We start from the raw sequence: 25805 nt of genomic DNA on the forward strand, positions 1-25805 counted from the left end.
CAGGCTGCAAAAGTTACAAGTGGCGTGTGCGTCCGTAAAACAACTTAAAAATCTATGTGATGGAACTGCTCAATGCTTTCTGTCGATCATTTGTTTTAATTTTGTGATTAAATAAGATGAGTTTACAGCACAGAAGGGGCAGGATTTTGGGGGTCCTGACCTCGCATTATGTGGGAACAGTCACCCAGCACTGATTTTCCCTGAATTGGCAAATTAGTGGCCAGAGAGTGGGCTCGCCTTCCAATTAATGACAGCAGGCAGGCTTTTGAAGCTGGAAGGCCAATGGGAGGAAATTTCAGCCCAAACAGTCTATTTGGCCTGATCTTTGAAGGAGTTATCCAGTTAGTCTCTCTCGAAGAGAAATAAATAACTTATTTTTCTCCTGCCTTGTTTAAGCCAGCCATGGATCGTGGAATGGAAACTGTTGGGACAAAAACCTTTTTCCTTAGCTTCCTATGATAGGAAACACATGTGTTTTAGAAAAAATGTGATGGCAGTGATAATGCTCAGTTTCAATTCCAAAGCTATAATTTTCTGAGAATTGTGGTGAAGTAACAGTAACAGAACAGTTCAAAACTTTTCATTGTGTTGCATCAGAACTGCTGCTGGAACGTCTGAAAATTGCAATCAACCATTACGGAATGGTTATTTTCCATGGAAGAAAACCACACTGAATCATAATCTGCCTAAGAATTAATTTGAAACAGGATTGCAACAACCCCTTCCCATTTGTTGGCGTTTAATTCTTCAAGTCTTAGTATTGACTCTTTCAGATTTTGTAACTAAATCTAATTGAAGGGAAGAATTAGGAGATGAATGTCTGCAGGTCCAAGACACAGCAGATGGAAATCAAGTTCACAAGTTTGGGGAGCAGACATGGTAAAGACTGACACCTCCGTTAGTGAAGAGACAGCACCAACTGAACCGTGCACATTGGCTATGAGCCTCTGCCCTAAGAAATTGGTTAACATTGCACCTGTGTCATGCCTGGAACATAGATGCAACATTGTTGAACTTAGACTCCAAGGAGTTCCATGCTTTGAAATCCCTGTGAAAGTATATGTTAGAACAGAAGACTGTGGGGAATCCCAATTTCAACACAAAAGGAGCCTATTAGGCCTGATCTTTGAAGGAGCTATCCATTTGGTCTCACTAAAAGAGAAATAAATATTTTATTTTTCTCCTGTCTAATTTAATCCAGCTATAGATCATGGAATGGAAACTGTTGGGATAAAAACCTTTTTCCTTAGCTTCCTATGACAGAAAACACATGTTTTAGGAAAAATGTGATGGCAGTGATAATGCTCAGTTTCAACTCCAAAGCTATAATTTTCTGAGAACTGTGGTAAGGTAATAGTACATACCCAGCTTCAAAATTTTCCATTGTGTTGCATCAGAACTGCTGCTGGAATGTCTGAAGATTGCAATCAACAGAACAGAGATAGATAAAGGTGCAAAAGGAGGATGATCATATAGGATGATGTATTTGAAGCTTAGGAGGAAGACAGTGGCACATTGAGAGAAATATTGACTATAGTACATTGTAACATGTGAACAGGCACAACCAATTTAGCCCTTGAGCTTGTTCTGCTATTTAGTCAGAGCATGGCTAATATGTACCTCAGCTTCATTTACCCTCCATTTCTCTGTATCCTTTGCTACCCTTACCTAACACAAATCTATCAATCTCAGTCTTGAAAATTCCAATTGACTCAGTATCCACAGCCTTTTCGGGAGAGAATTCCAAATTTCCGTTACCCTTTATGTAAAAAAGTGGGCCCTAAATGGTCTTGCATTAATTTTAAGATTATGTCCCTTGTTCTTGATTCTCCATCAAAGGAAATAGTTTATTTCTATCTACCCTATCAATTCCTTTTAACATTTTCAACACCTCAATCATAATGCTAATCTGCAGGGCTACAGACCAAATGCTGGAAGATGGGATTAGAATAAGTGGATCATTTTTCGGCCAGCACAGACATGATGGGCCAAGTGGCCTCTTTCTGTGCCTTAAACTTCCTATGATTCTATGATACCACCCCTCAATCTTCTATACTCAATGGTATTGATAAAATAAAGAAAGCCAAGAAAGATCAATGATCTAATTGATTGATTGGAATTATGCTAAAGAAATACTATTGAATTTTATATAGTGACACAAATATGTTTATATTTTGCTTACAGTTTTTGTGGTACAAATAATGCAGATTAACATGTAAAATGTTTTTCAGCTTCCAGAGAGCAGCAGAGAATTTTGAAAAAAAACATTTGAACCATCCTAATTTCATTTCCATTGTAATCTCAATTACCAACAGTTGTGAAACTATCAGGTACGTTTGTTAAGCTGAGTGACATAACATCTCCCACATTAAAAGCATGAGCAGCATAGTAAAATGTCTGGCATAAACCATGCTGTATAGTCACATGTAGACAGAAAAGGCTACAAATTGCTGCATAATAAAGTAAACTATTTATGTTTAGGCAACAATTAGTTAAGAGACTTTGATTAGATTTTTCAGATTGATTTGTAGACCAATAAGATGCAAATCATATAAGAATCTCTGCAACCACAATACAGACCACACTCAAGAGGTACAGCTGACACAAGGAATAGATTTCAGTCCTCAATGCACCCATTATCGGGGTGAAAACAGAGACAAAAATCACCAATTTCACAGCGCTGTATCCAGTACCCCTAGAAATATATTTGATACTAAAAAGAAATGTTCTTATTTTCACTTACCTTCCTGTAGAGCTGGGAGGAGCGGGAATGCCCGAGTTCCACAGCACTGCTGAGGGCTACTCCTGGGCCATGACTGATCCTCCTCCCATTCTCTTCCCCCACTACCCCACACCTTCCAGGATTTGCCTGAAGGCTGTTACCAACAAGGCAGCAGACCTAAATTTCATTTTCGATTTTGGTCACGCTTTCTCTAAAAGCATGACTGGCACTGGCAGCTCATTTACATTATTAAAATGAAGCCCAAATTTGGGTGAACTTTGGGCCTCTGACTTGCATTGTGCACATGCATTATGCCCCTATTTTGGGTGCAAAATTGACAAAACCAATTGTCAGATTTTAACAACATTTTTATATGAATTGGGAATAAAATAATTCAGCAATGGAAATGAAAATCAGGAGAAATGTATAACAGGCAGCTAATCAGCTATCAAGTAATTGCCGATTTTACACTATTGACCAAAGTCAAAATTACCCTCAACAAGCTTACCCTTGCAAGTCTCCTCTCAAGGCACTGTTGCGCTTAAACGTGAAACTTATCAATTTTTCGATCTGTTTTCAGGAATTATTTTAATGAGCAAATCACAAATGTTGTGTTGAAAGAGAATCTCCTTTCAATTCTGAATGAAATGGAAAAGAGGAGAAAAGACATTTTGTTCAAGACCTTATTTTGTAAATTAAAGGTATGGTGAGAACAAATTAAACACACATCTTAAAACTGATTCTTGAAGGATTGTAAGCAGTAGCTTCTTACCAAATTGAGAAATGTTGAATAGGATTTTTCATTTTCTTTAGTATATGATGCATAAACACTTAAGTATACTGGGTTCAGCCCTGTTGTTTTCTGCAGTTTTTACTCAGCTTTCTTAGAAAAGAATATTTAATTCTCATTGCTTTTGACAATGTGAAAATTTGCATTCGAGAGGATTCTGTACAATTTGGAAATATCTGGCTTATCAAATTGTTGACTTTTGCTCAGGGTCAGATACACATCCGTGTAAAGATGGCAATCAACATCTGTGCCAACTTTCTGCTGACTGTTTTTAACAGAATGTTAGCATACTGCTGATAGATCAATATGTAAATGTCTGTTATGTGCAGCACTGAACCATACAAGGTCCCAGAGTCATTCCATGCTATCTTAACCAGCCTCAGCCAGAATGGCAGATGGGGCACGTAATTGGCCTTAGTAGTCTTGAGCTGGGGAAAGAACAACAGAGGGGAACAGTTATTTTGCATTTAAATAATTTGCATTATCACAAATTAAAGCCTTTACATTCTCCCTCAGCCTCACTGTAAAATGCTGGTGACAGAAAAATGGCTTGCGTGCCCGGAGCCTATAGATAAAATATATGATATAACGGAGGAGCAGCTCTCAAAATTAAAGAAATTGAAAGCACCACAGTATCAGGTATGTCTCAAACAACAGAATTAGTGATATGAGAGAAAATGCTTCATGATAACCAGCGCTTTCAAATGCACAGTATTAGCAGTGTAAAGATGGCAATCAACATCTGTGCCAACGTTCTGCTGTTTTTAAGAGAATGTTAACATACTGCTGATAGATCAATATGTAAATGTCTGTTATGTGAGGCACTGAACCATACAAGGTCCACGAGTCATTCCATACTATCTTAACCAGCCTCAGCTGATTGGCCTTGAACTGAGGAAAGAATAGTCAGACTGAACGCTTACTTGTGATCATGGCAAAGGAACCCATGTTGGAGACATATATGTGAGTTTCAAAATCAAGAGTGATAGTGAAAGCTCCCAATCACTGCCTAAGTTCATATATCAAAATTCCTACTCACATGGGAGACATGGGGGGGGGCGGGATTTCCAGGGACTCTGAGAAGGCTTTGGAGACGGAGGGGATGGTAAATTTGCACCCGAGGACAGCGTGCTGGTTTCCCGATGTGTTGCCGCCTGCTCCTGATTTTTCCGGAGGTGGCTTCAGGGAGATGAGAGTTTCCTGCCTGGCAGTGACAGCAAGTCCATTAAAGTAAATATTGAGGCAATTAGCGGGCATTTTTGGAACGGAATGGATTTTTGCCTGTGGCACACGGGATTCTCACTTTGCAGCTCACCTGCTCACAGGAGGCCAGATCACAGCGCCAAGAAATGTATATGTACTTGCTGCTGTTCAATCCTCAGTCCGTTAACACCTCTTCTGTGCTAATGCTTTGTCTTTCAACACACCATTAACATATTGTTTGCCTTTGCTCCATGACCTCTTGGTCAGCTATGTGGCCTTGTCCAATCTACACCTTCTCCTTTGTTATCTCTTGCCCCACCCCCGGCTCACTTGCTTATAACTTTTGACTTTTCTAATATTTGCTAGTTCCGAAGATGGGTCACTGACCCGAAACATTAACTCTGCTTCTCTTTCCACAGATGCTGCCAGATCTGCTGAGTGGTTCCAGCATTTCTTGTTTTAATGCATATGCAGTGTTCACTTTGAAGGACCAAATTGACAAGCCTCAGGCCATTCACCTGCAAAGGCTTGAAATTATAGGCATTTCACCTGCAGACAAATCTAGCTGACAGTGCTGGGCATGAGGGATTTGCTGTCGGGCCCATCAGCTGTAACGCACCTACATCTTGCGCAGCCTTTTCCTGCTCCATTCCCCTCAGGAACACACAGCCTTCACAGAAGATCTGCCGACCCCCTCCCGGCGGGTGCACTGTGGCAATGAGTAGGGTTGGGACTCGGAAATGGTCCCACCTCCCGATTATTTTCTATCTCGGGAAAATTCAACCCATTACACTGTGTGGAATGTGCCCCATATGAAAACCAGCCTTCAGAAGAGAAGTAACTGCAGAAAACTGGAGGGAAAAAGCCTCAACTTCCAAGAAAAACTCTTTCATAAATATTTTACTTGGAAACGAAATACTTTCATAAGCAAAGGATTATTTAATGCCTGAATTTAATATGTTTGCTTTTAGATGGGAAAAGAATGCTCTGTATCCACACCCAATGATTTTTTTGTTCTTTTAAACAGGATGTATTGAGGGAAATCTATCAGCAGCTCATTACAGAATATATCCTGAGAATTATGAAGAAAAGGCTGAGTTGCAAAACAGAAAATCAGCAGAAACAAGTGGCAGATCAGATACAGAATGAAGCTGACCAGTTAAGGGAACTATTTCATTTCTATGTAAGTAAGCCAAATGTTGTCCATTGTTAGAATTCTGAAAATGAAGGAAAACAGCATGTAGCATTAAAAGGGAGAAACAAACTGCACTAAGGATTGGGACAGACAGATAGCACTACAATAAGAAACAGGAAGGTGGGATCAGAGTAAGAGGGAATGCAATAAGGTCTAAATTAGGTTTACTCTGCCTATAGATAAATGCACAAAGCATGTTAAATAATGTTGGTGAGTTGCAGCTGCAGATGACCACATAGGAATATGATGTAGCAATAATGTAGGCCTGGCTCAATGAAGGGCAGGTCTGAGTACTAAATATTCTGGGATACAAGGTGTTCAGGAAAGGTAGGGAAGAAAAGAAAGGCAGAGGAGTGGCAAAGTTGATTGGGGAGAATATTACAGTGCTGGAGAGAGAGGATATGCTGGGGAGGTCAAGAACAGAATCTATTTGTTTCGAGTTAAGAAACAAGAATGGTAACATTATACCACTGGTTATATTCTATAGGCCACCAACTAGTAGGAAAGACATAGAGGAGCAAATTTGCAGGGAAATTACAAAGTGGTGCAAAAATTATAGGGCAGTGATAATGGGGAACTTTAATTACAACAACAACAAAACACCCTTAATATAATAAAATGTTCCAAGGTGTTTACGGGAGCATTATAAAACAAAGAATGACACCAAGGCACAAAAGGAAATACTAGGTCAGATGAACAAAGGCTTGGTCAAAGAGGTAGGTTTTAAGGAGTGAGTTAAAGGAATAAAACGAGGTGGAGAGGGATGGGGGGATTTCCAAAGCTTGGAGCCTACACAACTGAAGGTGCGGCCACCAATGGTGCAGTGATTAAAAACAGGGATGCCCAAGAGGCCAGAATTAGAGGAGTGCAGATATCTTGGAGGGTTGTGGGACTGGAGGAGATTACAGAGCTAGGGAGGGGCGAGGCCATGGAGGGATTTGAAAACAAGGATGAGAATTTTAATATCACAATACTACTTGACCAGGAGCCCATGTAGGTCGGTGAGCACAGGGATAATAGGGGAACGGGACTTGGTGCAATTTCAGACACGGGCAGTAGAATTTTGGATTACAGAGAGTAGAATGTGGGAAACCAGCCAAGAGTGAGTTGGAATAGTCAATTCTAAAGGTAACAAATGCACAAATGAGGGTTCCAGCAGCAGATGAGCTGAGACAGGGGTGAAGTTGGGCGATGTTACGGAAGTGGAAATAGGTGGTCTTATTGATGACACGAGTATGAGGTCAGAAGCTCATCTCTGAGTCAAATGGGACACCAAGGTTACAAACAGATTGGCTTAATCTCAGACTGTTGCTAGGGAGAGGGATAGAGTCGGTAGCTAGGAAATGGAGTCTGGAGCGGGGGCCATAAACATTGACTTCAGTTCTCCCAATATTTTAATTGGAGGAAATTTCTGCTCATCCAGTACTGAATGGTGGATAACAATTTGATAATTCAACAAAAGTGGAGTTGAGAGAAGTGGTGGTGAGGTAGAGCTAAGCGTCTTCAGCATACATGTGAAAACTAAAGCCCTGATTTCATATGATGTCCTGTGGGGCAGCACGTAGACGAGAAATAGAAGGGGGCCAAGGATAGATCTTTGGGGTCATCAGAGGTAATGATATGGGAGCAGGAAGAGAAGCCATTTCAAGTCATTCTCTGGCTACGATTAGTTAGTTAAGAATGGAACTAGGTGAAAGCAGTCCCACCCAGCTGGATGACAGTGGAGAGGCTTTGGAGGAGGCTGGGGAGGTCAACTGTGTCAAAGGCTGCAGACAGATTGAGAAGGACGAGAAGGGAAAGTTTATCTTCGGCACAGTCACATAGAATGCCATTACATATAATTATCCAAATATAAAGTGGGATAGTAATAGTGTAAAGGGCAGAGAGGGGAAAGAGTTTTTCAAGTGCATTCAGGAGAATTTTCTTGAGCGTTTTGTTTCTGGCCCAAAGAGGAAGGAGGCATTGCTGGATCCGGTTCTGGTAAATGAGGTGGGTCAAGTGGATCAAGTGTCAGGAAGGGAACATTTGGGGGACAGTGATCATAGTAAGGTTTAGGCTAGCTATGGAAAAGGCCAAGGCAAAATCTAAAGTAATAATTCTTAATAATAATATATAATAGTACTCCCTTCACCACCAGCACACAATGGCAACAGTGTGTACCAACGACAAGATGCACTGCAAAAACTCACCAAGGCTCCTTCAATAGCACCTTCCAAACCTGCGACCTCTACCACCTGGAAGGACAAGGGCAGCAGATGGACAGGAACATCACCACCTGCAAATTCACCTCTAAGTCACACACCATCTTGACTTGGAAATATATCACCGTTACTTCACTATCACTGCATCAAAATCCTGGAACTCTCTACCTAACAGCACTGTGGGTGTACCTACACCACATAGATTGTAGTAGTTCAAGAAGGCTGCTCACCACCATCTTCTCAAGGGCAATTAGGGATGGGAATAAATGCTGACCTTGCCAATGTGCTCACATACCTTGAAAAAATACATTTTAAAAAAAACTTACATCCAGACAAGTAGAGCCACCAGTCCACATAAAAACTGAACAGTCTGGCAGATCATATGTACACATCAACCCAAAAGAACTCATAAAGGAGCAGGCTACATGGGCTAAATGGCCCTTTCTTGCCCTTGATTTCCTCTGTTGCAATGCTTGCAGTGCATCTACTTAATGAGCTATTGAGAAAATCAATCTTTGCCAGTTGAAGACAAATTAGTATACTGTAAAATTATTTATTGGTTGAACAAAAGAATTCTGGTGATATATTATTGTATTGCTCATATCATCAATTCCAAATTGTGATAGTGTCCATATTTCACACAAAAATTCAGTAAAAGCTGAAATTTACAGTGAATATCAGTAAGATCACAAGCCATCTTCCAACATGTTTCTGCGTTCACTTTCAACTGTTCCTGGTTCAAGTGTGCTCCAATAACAATAAGATGATAGTATTTCATATTAAGTTGGAGGGTGATATTAATTCCAAACCGAGGATCTTAAGACTAAACAAAGCCAATTACGGAGGGATGAGGAGTTAGTTGGCTGAGGTAGATTGGGAAATTAATATAAAAGATTTGTCAGTAGATAAACAATGGCAGACAGTTAAAGAATTAATTCATAATCCTCAATAGATCCATTTCAGGAAGAAAAGCTTCACTGGAAAAGTGGTAGGGCCATCGCTAGCTAGAAATGTTAATGATGGCGTTAAATTAAAAAAGGCTTGCAGTGTTGCCAAAAAGGGTTGTTAGCCTGAGGATTGGGAGGGTTTTAAAAATCCAAGGATAACCAAGAATTTGATAATAGGGAGAAAATAGAATGAGAGTAAAATAACAAGAAATATAAAATCTGATTGTAACAGCTTTTACAAGTATGTAAAAAGAAAGAGATTAGCAAAAGTAAACGTGGGTCTCTTAGAGGCAGAGACAGGTGAAATTATAATAGAGAATAAAGAAATGGCTGAAATGGTAAACAAATATTTTGGAGGGAATTTTAATCTAATAAAAGGCGGGTTTGGTTCGGATAGGTGGTTAAAGTCTAAACAGTCTGTTTCCTGTCACAAACCGACCTCCGACCCGGGCATTTATGGCTTTAACTGAGGCCAGAAGGTGGGCAGATAACCAACACGCTCCAAGGAGGCAGGTTGGGACTTTAAATATGATAATAAGGCTGTGAGCTTCATTGTCATTCAGGTTTTCAACCTTAACTCTGGTTGGCTGGGTTTCCTGGTACATGGTATCAGCCTGAGGAGCCCTACAACTGGGCATTCCCCCATGACTTTCCCCTGCAGCCTCCAATCCCTCCAGGAAGTGCCTGATCCCTCACCACCATGAGGCCCCTGTTGCACTCCCACCATGATACCTTGGACCTTTTGAATCATGAAGCCTCCGACCTCCGTCATCGCGAAGCCTATAAACTCTCCCCACCACGCCGCTGACCTCCCCCATCGTGAGGCCTCCAACCTCCCCCTATCGCAGGGACTCTAGCCTCCCTATGTCACAAGGCTCCCGATGCTCACCCCATCACAACGTCTTTCATTGTGAGGCCTTTAATCTCCCTCATCACAAGGCTCCTGACCTCACCCACCACGAGGCCCCTAGTTCCACCCCCACCACAAGGCCTCAGACCTGCCCCCCCCCATCCCCCCAACCAACCGTCAGACCTCCAATCACATCACCACCCCCCCCCCCCCACCCCTCGGACCTCTGATTCACCCCTCTGAGACCTCCTGACTCCCAACATGAACACCTCCCCCCACCCCCAGACCTTTGACCACCCCCTGGAATTGGCAGGCCACCAGATTGACTCCCCCTCCTCCTGGCTGATAACTGCCCCATCTCCCCCAGTAATCGATTGACACCCCTCCGCCCACCCCCCACTCCTATTATTGTTATGTTCTATCTGTATTGCAACAAATAGATCAGAGGTTCAGGGTGTGGTAGAGCCTGCAGCAGATTTAGCAAAGCACTATCATTATTAATAACTGACACAGAGATCATTTGATCACTGTAATTTTATATCAGGTTTCAAATGCTGGCTATAAATCTCTTGAGTGCACCTGTTGCATTTTATCACATCAGCTAGACACATTGATCACTGTTCTGCAACCACTCTGTTCTGCAACCACTCTCATATTTTTTTAATGTACCTAACAATTCAATTGTTATTTTGTTTTGTTTTTCATTTAACTAGGGATCTGAAGCTACATTGCTAGAGTCTGCACTCCCTAAAATAGCTGAAATCATCAGGCTGAAAGATGTCAATGCAATTATAATGGAAGTTGCGGCACTCTTTCAAGACTTCCCAGATGTTGGGTAAGAACAGTCAGAAATGTATAACCGCCAACTCAAAAATATCAATATATCTGAAGATGATGTTTAGTAAAGGAAGGTGTTTCTTCAATACTAAATTGACCATTCCGATAATCATGTTCTGAATAAAAGCATTTCAGTTCAACGTTCACAGTTCAGCTAATGTACATGATACACTAGATTGATTCCTGGGATGGGAAGGTTGTCCTATGAGCAGAGATTGAGTAGAATGGGCCTATATTCTTTGAACTTCAAAAGAATGAGAGAATGTCTCATTAAAATGTATAGCATTCTTATAGGGCTTTACTGTGTAGATGCTGAGAGGTTATTTCCTCTGGCTGTAGAGTCCAGAACTAGGGGACATAGTCTCAGACTTTAGGATTGTGATTAGGAGAAATTTTTTGACTCCGAGGATTGCCAATTTTTGGAATTCTCTACCTCAAAGGGCTGTGAATGCTCAGTTGATGAGTATATTGAAGATTGAGATCTTTATCATTTTGGGCGCTGAGAGAATCAAGGGATATAGTGATAGGGCAGAAAAGTGGAGTTGAAATAGAAGATCAGCCATGATCTTATGGAATGGCAGAGCAGGTTCAAGGGTCAGTAGAGCCTACACCAGCTGTGGCTCAATTGGTCAAGAGTGTTAGCTGCGGTTCAGGTGTTAGTACTCTTGTTTCTGAGTCATAAGATTCTGGGTTCAAGTCCCACTCCAGGGCTTTAGCATAAAAATTAAGGCTGGCACTCTGGTGCAGTACTGAGGAAATGCTGCATTGTCAGAGGTGCCATCTTTTGGATTAGACTTTAAACCAAGGCCCCATCTACCCTCTCAGGTGGATGTAAAAGATTCCATGGCACTATTTCAAAGAAGAGCAAGGGAGTTAGCTCTGTGTTTCCTGGCTAATATTTATCCCTCAATTAAGATCACAAAAACAAATTATCTGATCATTAACACATTGCTGCTTGTGGGCATGTGCTGTGTGCAGATCGGCTGCTGCGTTTCCTACATAACAGTGACAACACTTCTTTAAAAAGTACTTAATTGTCTGTAAAGCACTTTGCGATATCCAGTGGAAATGAAAGGTGCCAAATAAATGCAAGTCTTTCTTTTTATTTCTTGTATTCTAAAGAAAGAAAAAATTGTATTTGTAGAGCCCCTTTCATGTCCTCAGGACATCCAAAAGTGCTTTACAGCCATTGAATTACTTTTGAAGTATAATCACTTGTGGCAGCAAGATCCCATTTTTAGAAAATGAGATAAATGATCAGTTATTCATAGAGTCATTACGACACAGGAGGCCTTTCAGCCCATCATGTCCATGCTGGCTCTAGAGCAATCCAGTCAGCCCCATTCTCCTGCTTTATCTCCACACCCTGTAAGTTTATTTCCCTCAAGTACCTATCCAATTTCCTTTTGAAATCATTGATCGTCTCTGCTTCCATCCTCTCATAGACAGATCCAGGTTATTACCATTTGCTGCATAAATAAGTTCTTTCTCACTTCCCTCCTGTATCTGCTGCCCAAAAGCTTAAATCTGTGTCCGCCTAGTCCTTGTACCATCCACTAATGGGAACAGCTTTTCTTTGTCTACCTTATCTAAACTTGTCTTGTACATCAGTATCAGATCTTCCCTTCAACCTCCTTTGCTCCAGTGAGAATAACCAAAGCTTCTCCAAACAAACCTTGTTGCTAAAAATCCCCCAGCCCTGGAACCATTCTGGTAAATCTCTTCTGCCCACCTCTCAAGAACTCTCATACCGTTCTTAAAGTGTGATGACCAGAACTGGACGCAGTACTGTAGTTGTGACATAACTAGAACTTTATAAAGGTTCAGCATAACTTCCGTGCTTCTGTATTCAATACCTCTACTTATGCTTTGCTAACTACTCTCTCAATATATCCTGCCACCTTCAAAGATCGTTGGACATGAACCCCCAGGTCCCCCTGTCCCTGCACACTCTTTACAAATGTGCCAATAAGTAGATACTGCCTCTCTCTATCCCTTCTGCCAAAGTGCATCACCTCACACTTTTCAGTATTAAATGCCACTTATCTTCCCATTCTGTTAGCCTATCTCTGCAACCTCTACCACCTCAAAGGACAAGGGCAGCAAATACATGGGAACACCACCACCTGCAAGTTCCCCTCCAAGCCACACACCGGACTAGAAACAATAGCAGTCCGCATGTGCGGGCCAAGCTTCGTGGAGCCAGCGCGATATTAAACGCGGTGGCACATATAAATGGCAAGGGCAGACCACACCTCCCCCGATGACTTGCAGGGGGCAGGCGGTCAGGCGCCATACACAGGCGCCAGCACCATTTTTAAAGGGCTTCAAGCCTTTCCACTTCATTTAAATTTTTAAAGAGATGTTTGAAAAAAGATTTTGAGAACATTTAAATAAAAGCAAAATACTGCGGATGCTGGAAATCTGAAATAAAAACAAGAAATGCTGGAAATACTCAGCAGATCTGGCAGCATCTGTGGAGAGAGAAGCAGAGTTAGCGTTTCAGGTCAGTGACCCTTCATCAGAACTGGCAAATGTTAGAAATGTAAAAGGTTATAAGCAAGTAAAGCGGGGTGGGGCAAGAGATAACAAAGGAGAAGAAGTAGATAGGACAAGGTCACAGAATAGCTGGCCAGAAGGTCGTGGAGCAAAGGCAAACAATATGTTAATGGTGTGTTGAGAGACAAAGCATTAGTACAGATAGGGTGTTAGTGGACTGAAAATTGAACAGCCGCAAGTACAAACGTGAAAAAAAAACAGTGGGTAAGCAAACTGAACAAACTAAGATGAAATAAAATAAAACAAACACAAAAAAATATATAAAAAAGGAAAAAGGAAAAATAACTAAAAATAAAGGTAAAATGGGGGACCAGTCATGCTCTGAAATTATTGAACTCAATGTTCAGTCCGACAGGCTGTAGTGTGCCTAATCAGTATATGAGATGCTGTTCCTCGAGCTTGAGTTGATGTTCACTGGAACACTGCAGCAATCCCAGGACAGAGATGTGAGCATGAGAGCAGGGGGGAGTATTGAAATGGCAAGCAACCGGAAGCTCGGGGTCCTGCTTGCGGACTTTTTTCATGTTTGTACTTGCGGCTGTTCAATTTTCAGTCCGTTAACACCCTATCTGTACAAATGCTTTGTCTTTCAACACACCATTAACATATTGTTTTCCTTTGCTCCACAACCTTCTGGTCAGCTATTCTGTGACCTTGTCCTATCTACACCTTCTCCTTTGTTATCTCTTGCCCCACCCCCGCTTTACTTGCTTATAACCTTTTACATTTATAATATTTGCCGTTCTGATGAAGGGTCACTGACCTGAAACGTTAACTCTGCTTCTCTCTGCACAGATGCTGCCGGACCTGCTGAGTATTCCCAGCATTTCTTGTTTTTATTTGAGAACATTTAATTTTGGCTGTCTCCCACCCCTGCAATCATCATGTAAATAATTACTTGTCCTCTTTCCCCCCCACCAAAACGCTTCCCCTGCCCACCTGACCTTCCCTCCCCCCCCCCACCCCCCACCGAGTTCACACACTTTAAGCTTTACCCCTTCCCACCATCCCCTGGACCAATGATGTTAGCTTTACTGCGCGCCCCCCCACCTCCCGCACTGAAATACCTACCTGCTCCCCCCCTCCCCCCACCAGTGTCCCACATTGGATCTCCGGATGGAGATCCGAAGGGACGAGAGTGCCGGCCACCAGCACAAATATTGCACTGGGACTGACAGCGGGAGCGGCTACTTATTTAATCCATTACCTTTAATAAATGTACGTATTTAAATTTTGATCCCGCCGCTAAGTAGAGGTGCTGCTGCCACGAGGCCTCGCTGCCGCCGGCAATATTGGGCCAAGCCCTCCTGGCGTTGAGGCCTCCTGGCGGGCCTCTCCCAGAGACATTTTCCAGATCCCCCCACCCCCTGCCATGACCCCTGACATCAGGGGGTCTGTAAAATTCGCTCCACCATTCTGACTTGGAAATATATTACTGTTCCTTCACTGTCGCTAGGTCAAAATCCTGGAACTCCCTTCCTAACAGCACTGTGGGTATATCTACAACCCAAGGACTGCAACGGTTCAAAAAGGCAGCTCACCACCACCTTCTCAAGGGCAACTGGGATGGGCAATAAATGTTGGCCGAGCCAGCAATGCCCACATCCTGTGAAAGAATTAAAAAATGTCCTGTTACAGTTAATTGGTATTATCCTCACTGTTTGACACTCCTCCAAGTTTGTTATCATTGGCCAATTTTGAAATTTACTCTGTATTCCAATAACTAAGTCACATATAGCATTGAACCTTGGGGAACACCATTGTCTACCATCCTCTAGTCTAAAAAACAGGTTGACACTGACTCTCCTGTTTCATCAGCCTCAATTTTGTTAACCAGCCTTTAATGTGTTACTTTGTCAAACACGTTCTTAAAATCCATATCGACAACATTCACGCATTATCTGCTCATTATTCTGCTATTAACACTCTCTCTGGACTAATGCTTTGTCTTTCAGCACAAGTATTAACACACTCTTTGCCGTTGTCCCGTGACAGCTTTGTTATTTAATCTCTTCTGCCCCCTGCCCGATCACACACCTTACCTTTTGTTCTCTTCCCCACCAACCCCTATCCCCTTCACTTGCTGAAAACCTAATTCTTTTCTAACCTTTGCCAGTTCTGATAAAAGGACACAGACCTGAAACGTTAACTCTGCTCTCTCTCCACAGATGTTGTCTGATCTGCTAAGTATTTCCAGCATTTTCTGTTTTTAATTCACTGCATTTTCTTCATCAACCTTCTCAGTTACTTCACCAAAAAATTCAATTAGATTAGTCAAACATGATCTGCTCTTTAGAAATCCAGGCTCGCTCTCCTTAATTAACTCACACAGAATCACAGAATAATACAGTGCAGAAGAGGCCCTTCAGCCCATCGAGTCTGCACCGATGCAGACACCTGACACCTGATTAAAGACACCTGACCTGTTTACCTAATCCCATTTGCCAGCACTTGGCCCATAGTCTTGAATGTTATGACGTGCCAAGAGCTCATCCAGGTACTTTTTAAAGGATGTGAGGCAACCCGCCTCTACCACTCTCCCAGGCAGGGCATTCCAGACCGTCACCACCCTCTGGATAAAAAAGTTCTTCCTCGAATCCCCCTTAAACCTCCCACCCTCACCTTAAACTTGTGACCCCTCGTAACTGACCCTTCAACTAAGGGGAACAGCTGCTCCCTATCCACCCTGTCCATGCCCCTTATAATCTTGTACACCTCGATCAGGTCACCCCTCAGTCTTCTCTGCTCCAGTGAAAACAACCCAAGCCTATCCAACCTCTCTTCATAGCTTAAATGTTCCATCCCAGGCAACATCCTGGTGAATCGCCTCTGCACCCCCTCCAATGCAATCACATCCTTCCTATAATGTGGCGACCAGAATTGCACACAGTACTCCAGCTGTGGCCTTACCAAAGTTCTGTACAACTCCAACATGACCTCCCTGCTTTTGTAATCTATGCCTCGATTGATAAAGGCAAGTGTCCCATATGCCTTTTTCACCACCCTATTAACCTGCCCTTCTGCCTTCAGAGATCTATGGACAAACACACCAAGGTCCCTTTGTTCCTCGGAACTTCCCTGTGTCAGGCCATTCATTGAATACTTCCGTGTCATATTACTCCTTTCAAAGTGTATCACCTGACACTTTTTAGCGTTAAATTCCATCTGCCATTTTTCTACCCATTTGACCATCCCGTCTATATCTTCCTGTAACCTAAGACACTCCACCTCACTGTTAACCACTCGGCCAATCTTTGTGTCATCCGCAAACTTACTGATCCTACCCCCCACATAGTCATCTATGTCGTTTATATAAATGACAAACAATAGGGGACCCAGCACAGATCTAGTGGCTTCCAGTCACTAAAACAGCCGTCTGTCATCACTCTCTGTCTCCAACAGCTAAGCCAATTTTGAATCCACCTTATCAAGTTACCTTGTATCCCATGTGCATTTGCTTTCTTGATAAGTCTCCCATGTGGGACCTTGTCAAAGGCTTTGCTGAAATCCATGTCAACTACATTAACTGCACTACCCTCATCGACACACCTGGTCACATGCTCAAAAAATTCAATTAAATTTGTTAGGCATGACCTCCCTCTGACAAAGCCATGCTGACTATTCCTAATCAAATTTTGCCTCTCCAAGTGGAGATAGATTCTCTCCTTCAGAATTTTCTCCAATAGTTTCCCTACCACTGACGTGAGACTCACTGGTCTGTTGTTCCCTGGCTTATCTCTACAACCTTTCTTAAATAGTGGGACCACATTAGCTGTTCTCCAGTCCTCTGGCACCTCCCCCGTGGCCAGAGAGGAATTAGTGCCAGTTAATTTTTCCCCTGATTATTGTTTCTAAAAAATTACCCACCACTGATGTTAAACTGACTGGCCTGTTGTTATTAGGAATATCCTTACACCCTTTCTTGAACAAGTGTGTCATATTTGCCACTTTCCAATCCTCTGGCAGCTCGCCTGTATCCAGGAAAGATTGGAAGATTATAACAAGCACGACCACTTTTTCAACTCCCGCTTCTCAACTCTAACTAAATGGATTCTGTCTTTGCCCCATCAAGGGCATCCTCTCTGTCCAACACTACAATGTCTTCTCTAATCAGTACTGTCACCCCACCTCCCTTTTTTCCTTCCCTATCTTTTCTGAACACTTTATATCCTTGAATATTAAGCACCCAGTCCTCACCATTTTTAAGCCACATTTCTGTTGTTGCCACTACATTATATTCCTACATGGCTATTTGTGCTTGTAGCTCATCAATCTTATTCAGTACACTTCGTGGATTTTACAGGCCCCCCTGATGTCAGGGGTTGTGGCAGGTGGGCCAGAAAATGTCTCCGGGAGAGGCCCGCCACAGACCTCAAAGCTGGGAAAGCCCAGGCCCATATTGTCGGCAGCGGCTAGGCCTCATGGCGCCCCCCCACCACCCCGACCCCCCACCGCTTGGCAACGGGAGACACAAATATTCAAATAAATGTTAATTAATGAATTAAGTACTTGCCCACTCCCACCGTCCATTCCGCTCCAATATTGCAGCCGGTGGCTGGCATGCCTGCGCCCTCAGATCTCCGTTCGGAGATCTGATATGGGACACTGGTGGTGAGGGGGGGAGTGGGTAAGTATTTCAGTGCGGGCGGGTGGGGGATCGGGTTCAAACTAATATGATTGGTAGAGGGCATGGTGGGAAGGGTTAAAGATAAACGTTTATGAACTTTGGTGGGGGTGGGAGCAGGTCAGATATACAAGGTAAGTATTTTGCTGGGGGAAAGGGCAAGGAATGCAGTGTATGCTTATTGGGGGGGTAGGAGAGGGGCTAGAAACATTTATTTAATTTTTTTAAATTAAATTTAAAATCTGTTTATCTTTAAATATGTAAACGAAATGGAAGGGCTCAAAGTCCTTTAAAAATGGCATTGCCACCTGCGCAATGGCACCTGACGTCATTGCCAAGGACGGACCACCCGCCCCCTCCACATCATCAGGGTGGGGGGCGGTTCGCCCCGGCCATTTAACTGAACCACCATGTTTAATATTGCGGCAGCTCCGTGACAACCATAGTTTACGGCAGCGGCAATGTAAAATCCAGGCCACTTTGTGCATTTATATTTATGCGTTCTAAGCCTGTCTTTGTATTCCCTCGTCGTCCTTCATAGTCTAATTTGGTACTATTTCCTTCTCTGGTACTATCCAACACTCTCACTCCTTCATGCCCCTTATTCCTCTTTTCTACTTCTATATGCTGGTGACCACCCTGCTGCCAATTTAGTTTAAATTCCCTCCCCACCCCCCAACCCAACTACACTAATGAACCTTACCCTGAGGTCATTGGTCCCAGTCCTTTTGAAGTGCAACCCATCCCTTTTGAATAGGTGCCCGCTGTCCCAAATTTGGTCCCAATGCCTCAAGAATCCGAAGCTCTCCCTCCTACCATGCCTCAAGCCATGCATTGATCCTCCCTATCTTCCTATTTCTACTCTCTCCATTGCATGGCCCTAGGCATAATACAGAGGTTACTACCTTCGAGGGCTGACTTTTTAACTTTGTCTCTAGCTCCTGAAATTGGACCTCAATACCACCCTCTCTATGTAGTTGGTGCCGGCATGCACCACAACTGCTGGCTCACTCCCTTTCCCCTGCAAAATATTCTGCACCCACTTCATGATATAATTTACCCTGGCACCAGGAAGGCAACACACCATGCCGGACTCATGATAATAGTTACAGAAACGCCTGTCAATCCCCCTAACTGTGGAATCTCCTACAACAACTGCATTTCTGTGCTTTGCTGTTTTAGCAGTGCTGGTTGAGGAATGAATGTTGGCCAAAACATCAGGAGAATGCTCTATTCTACTTTATTTAGTTATGTGGGATCTTTTACGACCATCCGATGAGGCAGAGGATCACACAGGATCATATTGAATTGTGGAGCAGGCTCAAGGAGCCGTCTAGTCAGTGACCTCTTAAGAACAACTGAATTGTCATCTTCTTCTATTCAGACAATGCAGTGAAGATCTTTAAAAGTTTTCAAATATTCTTTGCAGTGTTTAAATTTTGAAATCTACACAAACCACATTGGTTAGACTTTTCCTATTTTGAAAGCTGTACAAGTACGTAAGAATAGAAATGTTTTTGAGTTTATCAAATGTAATGTTATAATATTTTCAGTGAAGTCTTAAGAGAATATATCACATAAGGTACATAGTAAGTGGAGCTAAACATAATATTCTAAAGGCCCAGTTCTCAGCGTTTGAAAGCTGTTATACATTATTACACTGCCATATGTACTCTTAATCACATTCAAATAGCACTTTATAGCAATTTCCTGTTAAACTTTGACTGAAAGTTAAAGATGCAATAATAGTGTGTGAAAACTAGTTCAGTAAGGGAAAATCATCTTGAAAGTATTGCCAGATGTCTATGAGAAATACAGGTGATCCTGCAGAAAATTCTAGCTATCAGATGCAGTAAAGCATCTTTACAGGAACTTAACACGCAATCAGTTTCAAATACTATAGCTCCTTTCAGTCATGCCTAGGCAAACATTAACATTACAAAACTGAGTTCTAATTGTACTTAAATGTTTGTGGCATTGCTAGAGAGTTGACTCTATGAACTGACGATGTAATCATGCCACCTGGAGGAAGTACAATGGCTGTAGTATATTGGCAATGAAAAGAAATCTCTGTGAAATGCCTGCCACACAATAGCAAATTACTCTTTTTGGTATGCAGATGTCTGTATAGTAACTTCACAAGGTTCATTCCCCATTCAAAGCTTTGCCTGGTACTGCTCCTGACGTGCCATCCTACACTCTGCATTTAACCAGGGTTGGTCTCCTGGCTTGATGGTAATGATGGAGTAAGTACTGTGCTGGCATATGAGGTTATGGACAAACTCTCCAGTAAGTCCTGCATAAATGGGCTTGGATTTTCCACATTTGCACAATTATGGTGCATCACTTGCCACAGTCGTACACCTCCGACCTTAGCCCATTTCCTGGTCAGGGCACTTTGTATATTTGATGCAGGCTCTGCAGCTTCTGACAGCAACTCTGCCCTGAGGCGACATAAAATAACTGCGGCAGGATATAGGTTACTGGTGGCCTTGCAGCTAGCTAAATGCTTGGCTGGCAATTCTAAGGCAGAATATAAGCTAAAAGTATTATAATTTAATTTTCAAAACTAGCTGCTGTGATTGCATAGGCTGTTATTATACAATCAAAGGCATATTTCAATAGCTTCAACAACAAATAGTATTCGTCAGAGTGAAAGCTGTTAATATCATGTGTAATATCAGTCAACTGAAGTTTCTACCCCCAGGCATGCTCCAGAGTTTGAAACCAGTGCTGTTCCTAAAAAGCAGCTGATGTTGTTGACTCTATCATCAGCTGATACAGAAATAAACAACGTTAGACTTGCCACACACCATTGTCAAAAAACCCAAAGAAATCAAGTTTCAATGATGAAAATTCTGATTCATGTTAATGCACAAAACAGACATAACAAATTAAGATTTTGTTATAATTGCATGATTTCTTTCCAGAGATTTTAATAGCTAAGCTAGCAATTCACACGTATATGTAGATATGCTACTTACCAGAGGTTGTCACCGTGTCTGGAGAAAATAATCATTCTTCACTTTTCTGTAGACTGCACATGTTGTTTTGGTTACAATAAAATTCTATTGAGTCATTCATCCTTAACAAATGTCCCACTCTCCACAGAAAAGAGCACATTAGAGCGATCTTGCACATGAAAGTCAACATGAAAAAATCAGATGAAAAGAAGATTCTGAACATTCTCAACACTCCTTTGAACAACACAGACTCTTCCATGAACGGGAAACTCTTTTCCAATTCTACTTTTCTTAAGGCTATCTAGGAATCAACTCATCACTGGGAAACAATCAAAAGAGTGTTTCTTTTAGTTTAATTAAGGTGACGGATTTCAGTGCAAGGAAATGGAATACTTGCCATTTCAGGCAACCACTGTTAGCATCAAGCACGCCCATGTCAGATACAGCGCAGTTGGATGGTAACTTGCCACAACATTTGCACTACTGTGGCACTTTTCCTTTTCTTACATATCAGTCACCCTGTGGCTGATTACCTAATTAGAAAGGAAGCACTTTACGTAGCACCTGTGACGTCCTCAGGATGTCCAAAAGTACTTTACAACTTTTAGGGATTTCTGACCATGTTGTCACAGAATGACATTGGTGTAATACATGTTAAAAATGCTAGTGTCAAGCTGAATTTACCTCTCGGGGAATAAATTCATAGGACAGCAAGGCTTAGAGCTTTAGATTAGGATTCAGACGGTGAGCTGTAGATAGTGAAAGGTACATTGACATTCTAGTGTTTGTTCACATCCTGTTGCTTCTATGACAATTTATTCATTAAAACTTGGTGGGGGGTGCGGGGTTGTTGCCAATTTTTGTGGGTGAATTCTGTTCTTAGGTGGGGGTGGAGGAGTAGTCGGTTTTACAGGAAACAGAGAGAGAAGGCAAGCTGACATGAAATAGAACAACAGACAGGAGCATGAGGTTCTGCTCTGGCCTGAAGGCCACATTGCAGCGGTTCAATTTCTTACAGCTAGTAGTTGTACAAAAAGTACGATCATTCCAAAAACGTCATTTAGACAAGTCCATTAAAAGTATGGCAAGTTTCTATTTTCTTTATGCATAGAAGTGAAATAAAGCTGAGTGGAAAGGGTGAATCATGATTACAGCTAGTATTCCATGGTCACTTGCTATGTAATAAAGCAGCTTAATAATTCACACCTGACTTCATCTCACCAAGTTCTTACTCAGTCTGCTGTTGGAGAGATTGAAAAGATAGTTAAATTATCTGATTCATTTTGCAAGGGCTATTGTTAATGCCCCTAGTGTAGGTAGGTGGTAGGAGAATGGTGGGGATGTGGTAGGGAATATGGGATTAATGTAGGATCAGTATAAGTGGGTGGTTGTTGGTCGGCACAGACTCGGTGGGCCGAAGGGCCTGTTTCAGTGCTGTATCTCTCTATGACTCTATGACTCTATCTATTGTAGACCCAAAGATGTAACGACAACTGATGGATTGCTCTTTGAAGTGGAGCCATTGTTGTTATGTAGGGGAACACAACAATCAATTTGAACTTTAGAAGTGCCAATTGGGAATCATGTTGTGCTGCGGATTCTTGTCCATTGGAAATAGATTTTAAACTGCATTACAACTTTTACAGAGAAAACTTCTATCCCATTAGTTTGTTCTGAATTTGAACCGAGAGGTGAAAGATCAGTATTTCCACCATTATACCATGCACTCTATACTAAAAAAAAAATTTCACAAATGTTATCTTTGACTCTAGACGGTATTGATGCACATTCTGAGTTTATTTTAACTTCACAATTCCAACATCTTCAGAGAATTCTGTGCCCAGAATCAGCCTTTTTTAAGGATTTACTTGATATATTACGAGGTGGAATAATCATTGAAAAGTCAATATTTCTCAGCCAGTCAATGCTGGACGTTCTCTAGCTCGATGTAATTGGATCATAGATGAAACCTTTTGATACGGACAAACATGTAAAAAAAGACTAGTAACACAGCTGCAAGTATTTTAAGTAGAAACTATTTGCACAGTTTGGATCATTAAGTTACAAGAGTATTCACATTATTTTCCATGGCAATTTTCACAGATCTCCCAGTCTCACATCATACTAGGGCAAACACAGACATATGAGTAAGAGAGGGATAGCTATCAAAAACAAATGGACTGTCTCTTTATTACATTTTGAGCCATTAAGCTTCTTTGGAAACGATAGCCTAGAAATTACTATTGATGGTGACAAAGAATGAACTGTTAACACTTTTATTGGACATTCTGCTATGCAGTATTGTTCAGAGGCTGAACGGATTAATGCCTATACTAAAATAATAGGTAGCAGAATGTCAAATGAGCATGCTAAGTATTTGCTGATATTGCGAACAGTTATTTCTAGGTTACTGTATTTAAACCTTGCAATTATTAGCCTTATAGTTATTAACACCAGAACAATTGCATTTTAATTCTGAGTCACCAGGCGTGGGCATTAAACAATTTCAGTGTTATATTTCATGTTAATTATCTTCAAATATCGTTCAAATACAGTATATAGATACTGCTGCGTAAATGCTTCTGTACAGAATTTTACTAATTTAAAAATGCTGAAAATTTCCAAGCTTCATGAGCTCCTGGACTCACTGCGGAGCATCAGAGAGGCTGAGAATTTCCTAGAGTATATGTTCCAGGAGGTAGATACCACATAGGCAGAGTTCATGGGTGCTCATCGGGAAGAGTAGGAAGAGGCAGGAAGCACAGGAGTCTTGGAGGTGTGTGCCATTCTCAAGCCAGTACCTAGCATTGGAGACTGTTGGGAGTGGCGACACTCTCAAGGAAACCATGGCCCCAATGGGCAAGGGACTGCACAGGAAGGAAAAGCAAAGAGTAGAAATGCAGCCATGATGGGACAGACAAGCGTTCCTGTAACCGTCATCGTAAGTCCCAGATGCTGCGGTGCATCCCTGGTGCCAGGGTAAAGGATATCACTGAAAGGGTGCAGAATATTCATAAGAACATAAGAAATAGGAGCAGGAGTAGGGCATTCGACCCCTCAGGCCTGCTCTGCCATTTAATGAGATCATGGCTGATCTGACTGTGGCCTTAATTCCTCCACTTTCCTGGCTGCCTCCCTCCACACCTCTCCTCATAACCCTTGACTCCCTTGTAGATCAAAACAAGTGAGACTGGCAATGTACACTATACATTTGCCATTTTGCACGCCATTGCAAAGTTATTCCAAAGTTTCTTGGATTTGTAATTAGAATAAGCCATAACAAATATAATGGCAAATCAGAAAGAAAGAAGCACCTGCATTCATTTAGCACCTTTCAGGATGTCCCAAGAAGCCTTTCAGCCAAGGAAGTACTTTTGATGTGGACTTGGCACTTAGAAAAATTCAAGGTAATCAGGCAGAGTCAACATGGTTTAGTGAAAGGGAAATTATGTTTAACCAATTTATTAGAGTACTTTGAAGAAGTAGCATGTGCTGTGGATAAAGGGGAACCTGTGGATGTACTGTACTTAGATTTTCAGAAGGCATTTGATAAAGTGCCACATCAAAGGTTATTGCGGAAAATAAAAGCTCATGGTGTCGGGGGTAACATTTTAGCATGGATCGAAGATTAGCCAGCTAACAGGAAACAGAGGACGTTATTAGTTGAGGGTTAGCAAGGCTTACTGTTGGTATGTATGCAATAGGGAATTAATAAGACTTGCATTTAAAATATGTACTCATCATTGTCAATGACATAGATGTAACTTATCAGATTATGTAGCAACATCAGTGGATGAGGTGGTGTCATCACGGAGCTTTATTTGAAATATCCATACAATGACCCCTTCTTCATTGTCAATGATTTTCTTAATGCTTTTTCTATGCATGGCATATTTTTCAGCTTGTAAAATATATTTAGAACGCTAATTATTTTCGAACAGCTGCGGATATTTCAAAGGCAGTTATTCATTCTTCTAAGGACGTTGATTCCTACCACATGGAGTGCCTTAGCTGCCAATGATTTTTTTTTCTCAATTTGACAAGCTTAAAATTCCATTTTATTGATGTGGGCTTCCTGTGACTTTTTTTGCCTATTTTTTCAAAAAACTTAGCAGTAACAGCATACCAAGTTGTGGCATTCCCATGCAGATACAGCGTCAATGTTCCGCTACCCTCAACTTGAAGGAAGGCTTTTCTGTATCTACCATGCCCTTTATTTGAGCCTTGGGTCTAGGAATTCTGCAACATTTTATTGGTCTCTTTTTAAATAAAAACTTTTCTACACTGTCAGAATTCTGTGCTGATTGTTAATTAGGTTTTAGAGGAGTAGGTATCTTAGTTTGAGTCCTGGTGACTCTGTGGATGTTTTCTGCTGTGGTGTTTGATGCAGTTGTGCTTTGAAGTCTGGAGATGTTCCATATTTGATTACAGTAAAAGTGAGAGTTGATAGATTAGATTTGTTCTTAGATACCTCCTGCAAGGCAGGCAACATAATGCATTAAGAGGGACAACTCAGGTTACAGATACGAGCTAAATTTTTAGGCTTCCCACCCAGTGGAAATGGGGCGCAAGGACCTCGAAAATGGCATGGAAGAATTTACCGCCCCATTGCCTCCATTGCTATCGCCATCTCCATTTTGCAGGAGTCATCCAAATAGGCAGCCCAGGTGGTTGACTGAAGAGGCAAACAAATCAAAGTCCTACAAAGTCAAAAAGGCTTCTGCTTCTTAATTTGTGCCTAGTTCCTCATCCTGCCTATATCTTTGGTACCTACATGGACCACGACAACTGGATCCTCCCCCTCCCACTGTAAGCTCCGCTCCAGCCCTGAGCAGATGTCCTGAACCCTGGCACCGGGTAGGCAACACAGCCTTCTGGACTCAGGCTCTTTGCTGCAGAGAACAGTGTCAATCC

The 25805-nt window shown here is 41.9% G+C and overlaps 1 protein-coding gene across 2 annotated transcripts in view; it reads left to right on the forward strand.

Annotated features, from left to right (window-relative positions):
• The window catches only part of LOC137373729 (tumor necrosis factor alpha-induced protein 2-like), a 53746-nt gene extending 28562 nt beyond the window's left edge, over positions 1 to 25184 (forward strand). The window contains exons 8-13 of one of the 2 annotated variants that reach the window (XM_068038972.1): positions 2232 to 2330; positions 3303 to 3423; positions 4029 to 4151; positions 5743 to 5898; positions 10622 to 10743; positions 21040 to 25184. In XM_068038972.1, coding sequence (XP_067895073.1) covers positions 2232 to 2330; positions 3303 to 3423; positions 4029 to 4151; positions 5743 to 5898; positions 10622 to 10743; positions 21040 to 21196 — 778 coding nt within the window. In that variant the 3' untranslated portion in view covers positions 21197 to 25184. The remainder of the gene's footprint in view (positions 1 to 2231; positions 2331 to 3302; positions 3424 to 4028; positions 4152 to 5742; positions 5899 to 10621; positions 10744 to 21039) is intronic. The other variant, XM_068038973.1, reaches the window with a different exon arrangement.
• Positions 25185 to 25805: the final 621 nt, after the last annotated feature.

This window comes from Heterodontus francisci, chromosome 9 (assembly GCF_036365525.1).
Source record: "Heterodontus francisci isolate sHetFra1 chromosome 9, sHetFra1.hap1, whole genome shotgun sequence".
Taxonomy (NCBI): domain Eukaryota; kingdom Metazoa; phylum Chordata; class Chondrichthyes; order Heterodontiformes; family Heterodontidae; genus Heterodontus; species Heterodontus francisci.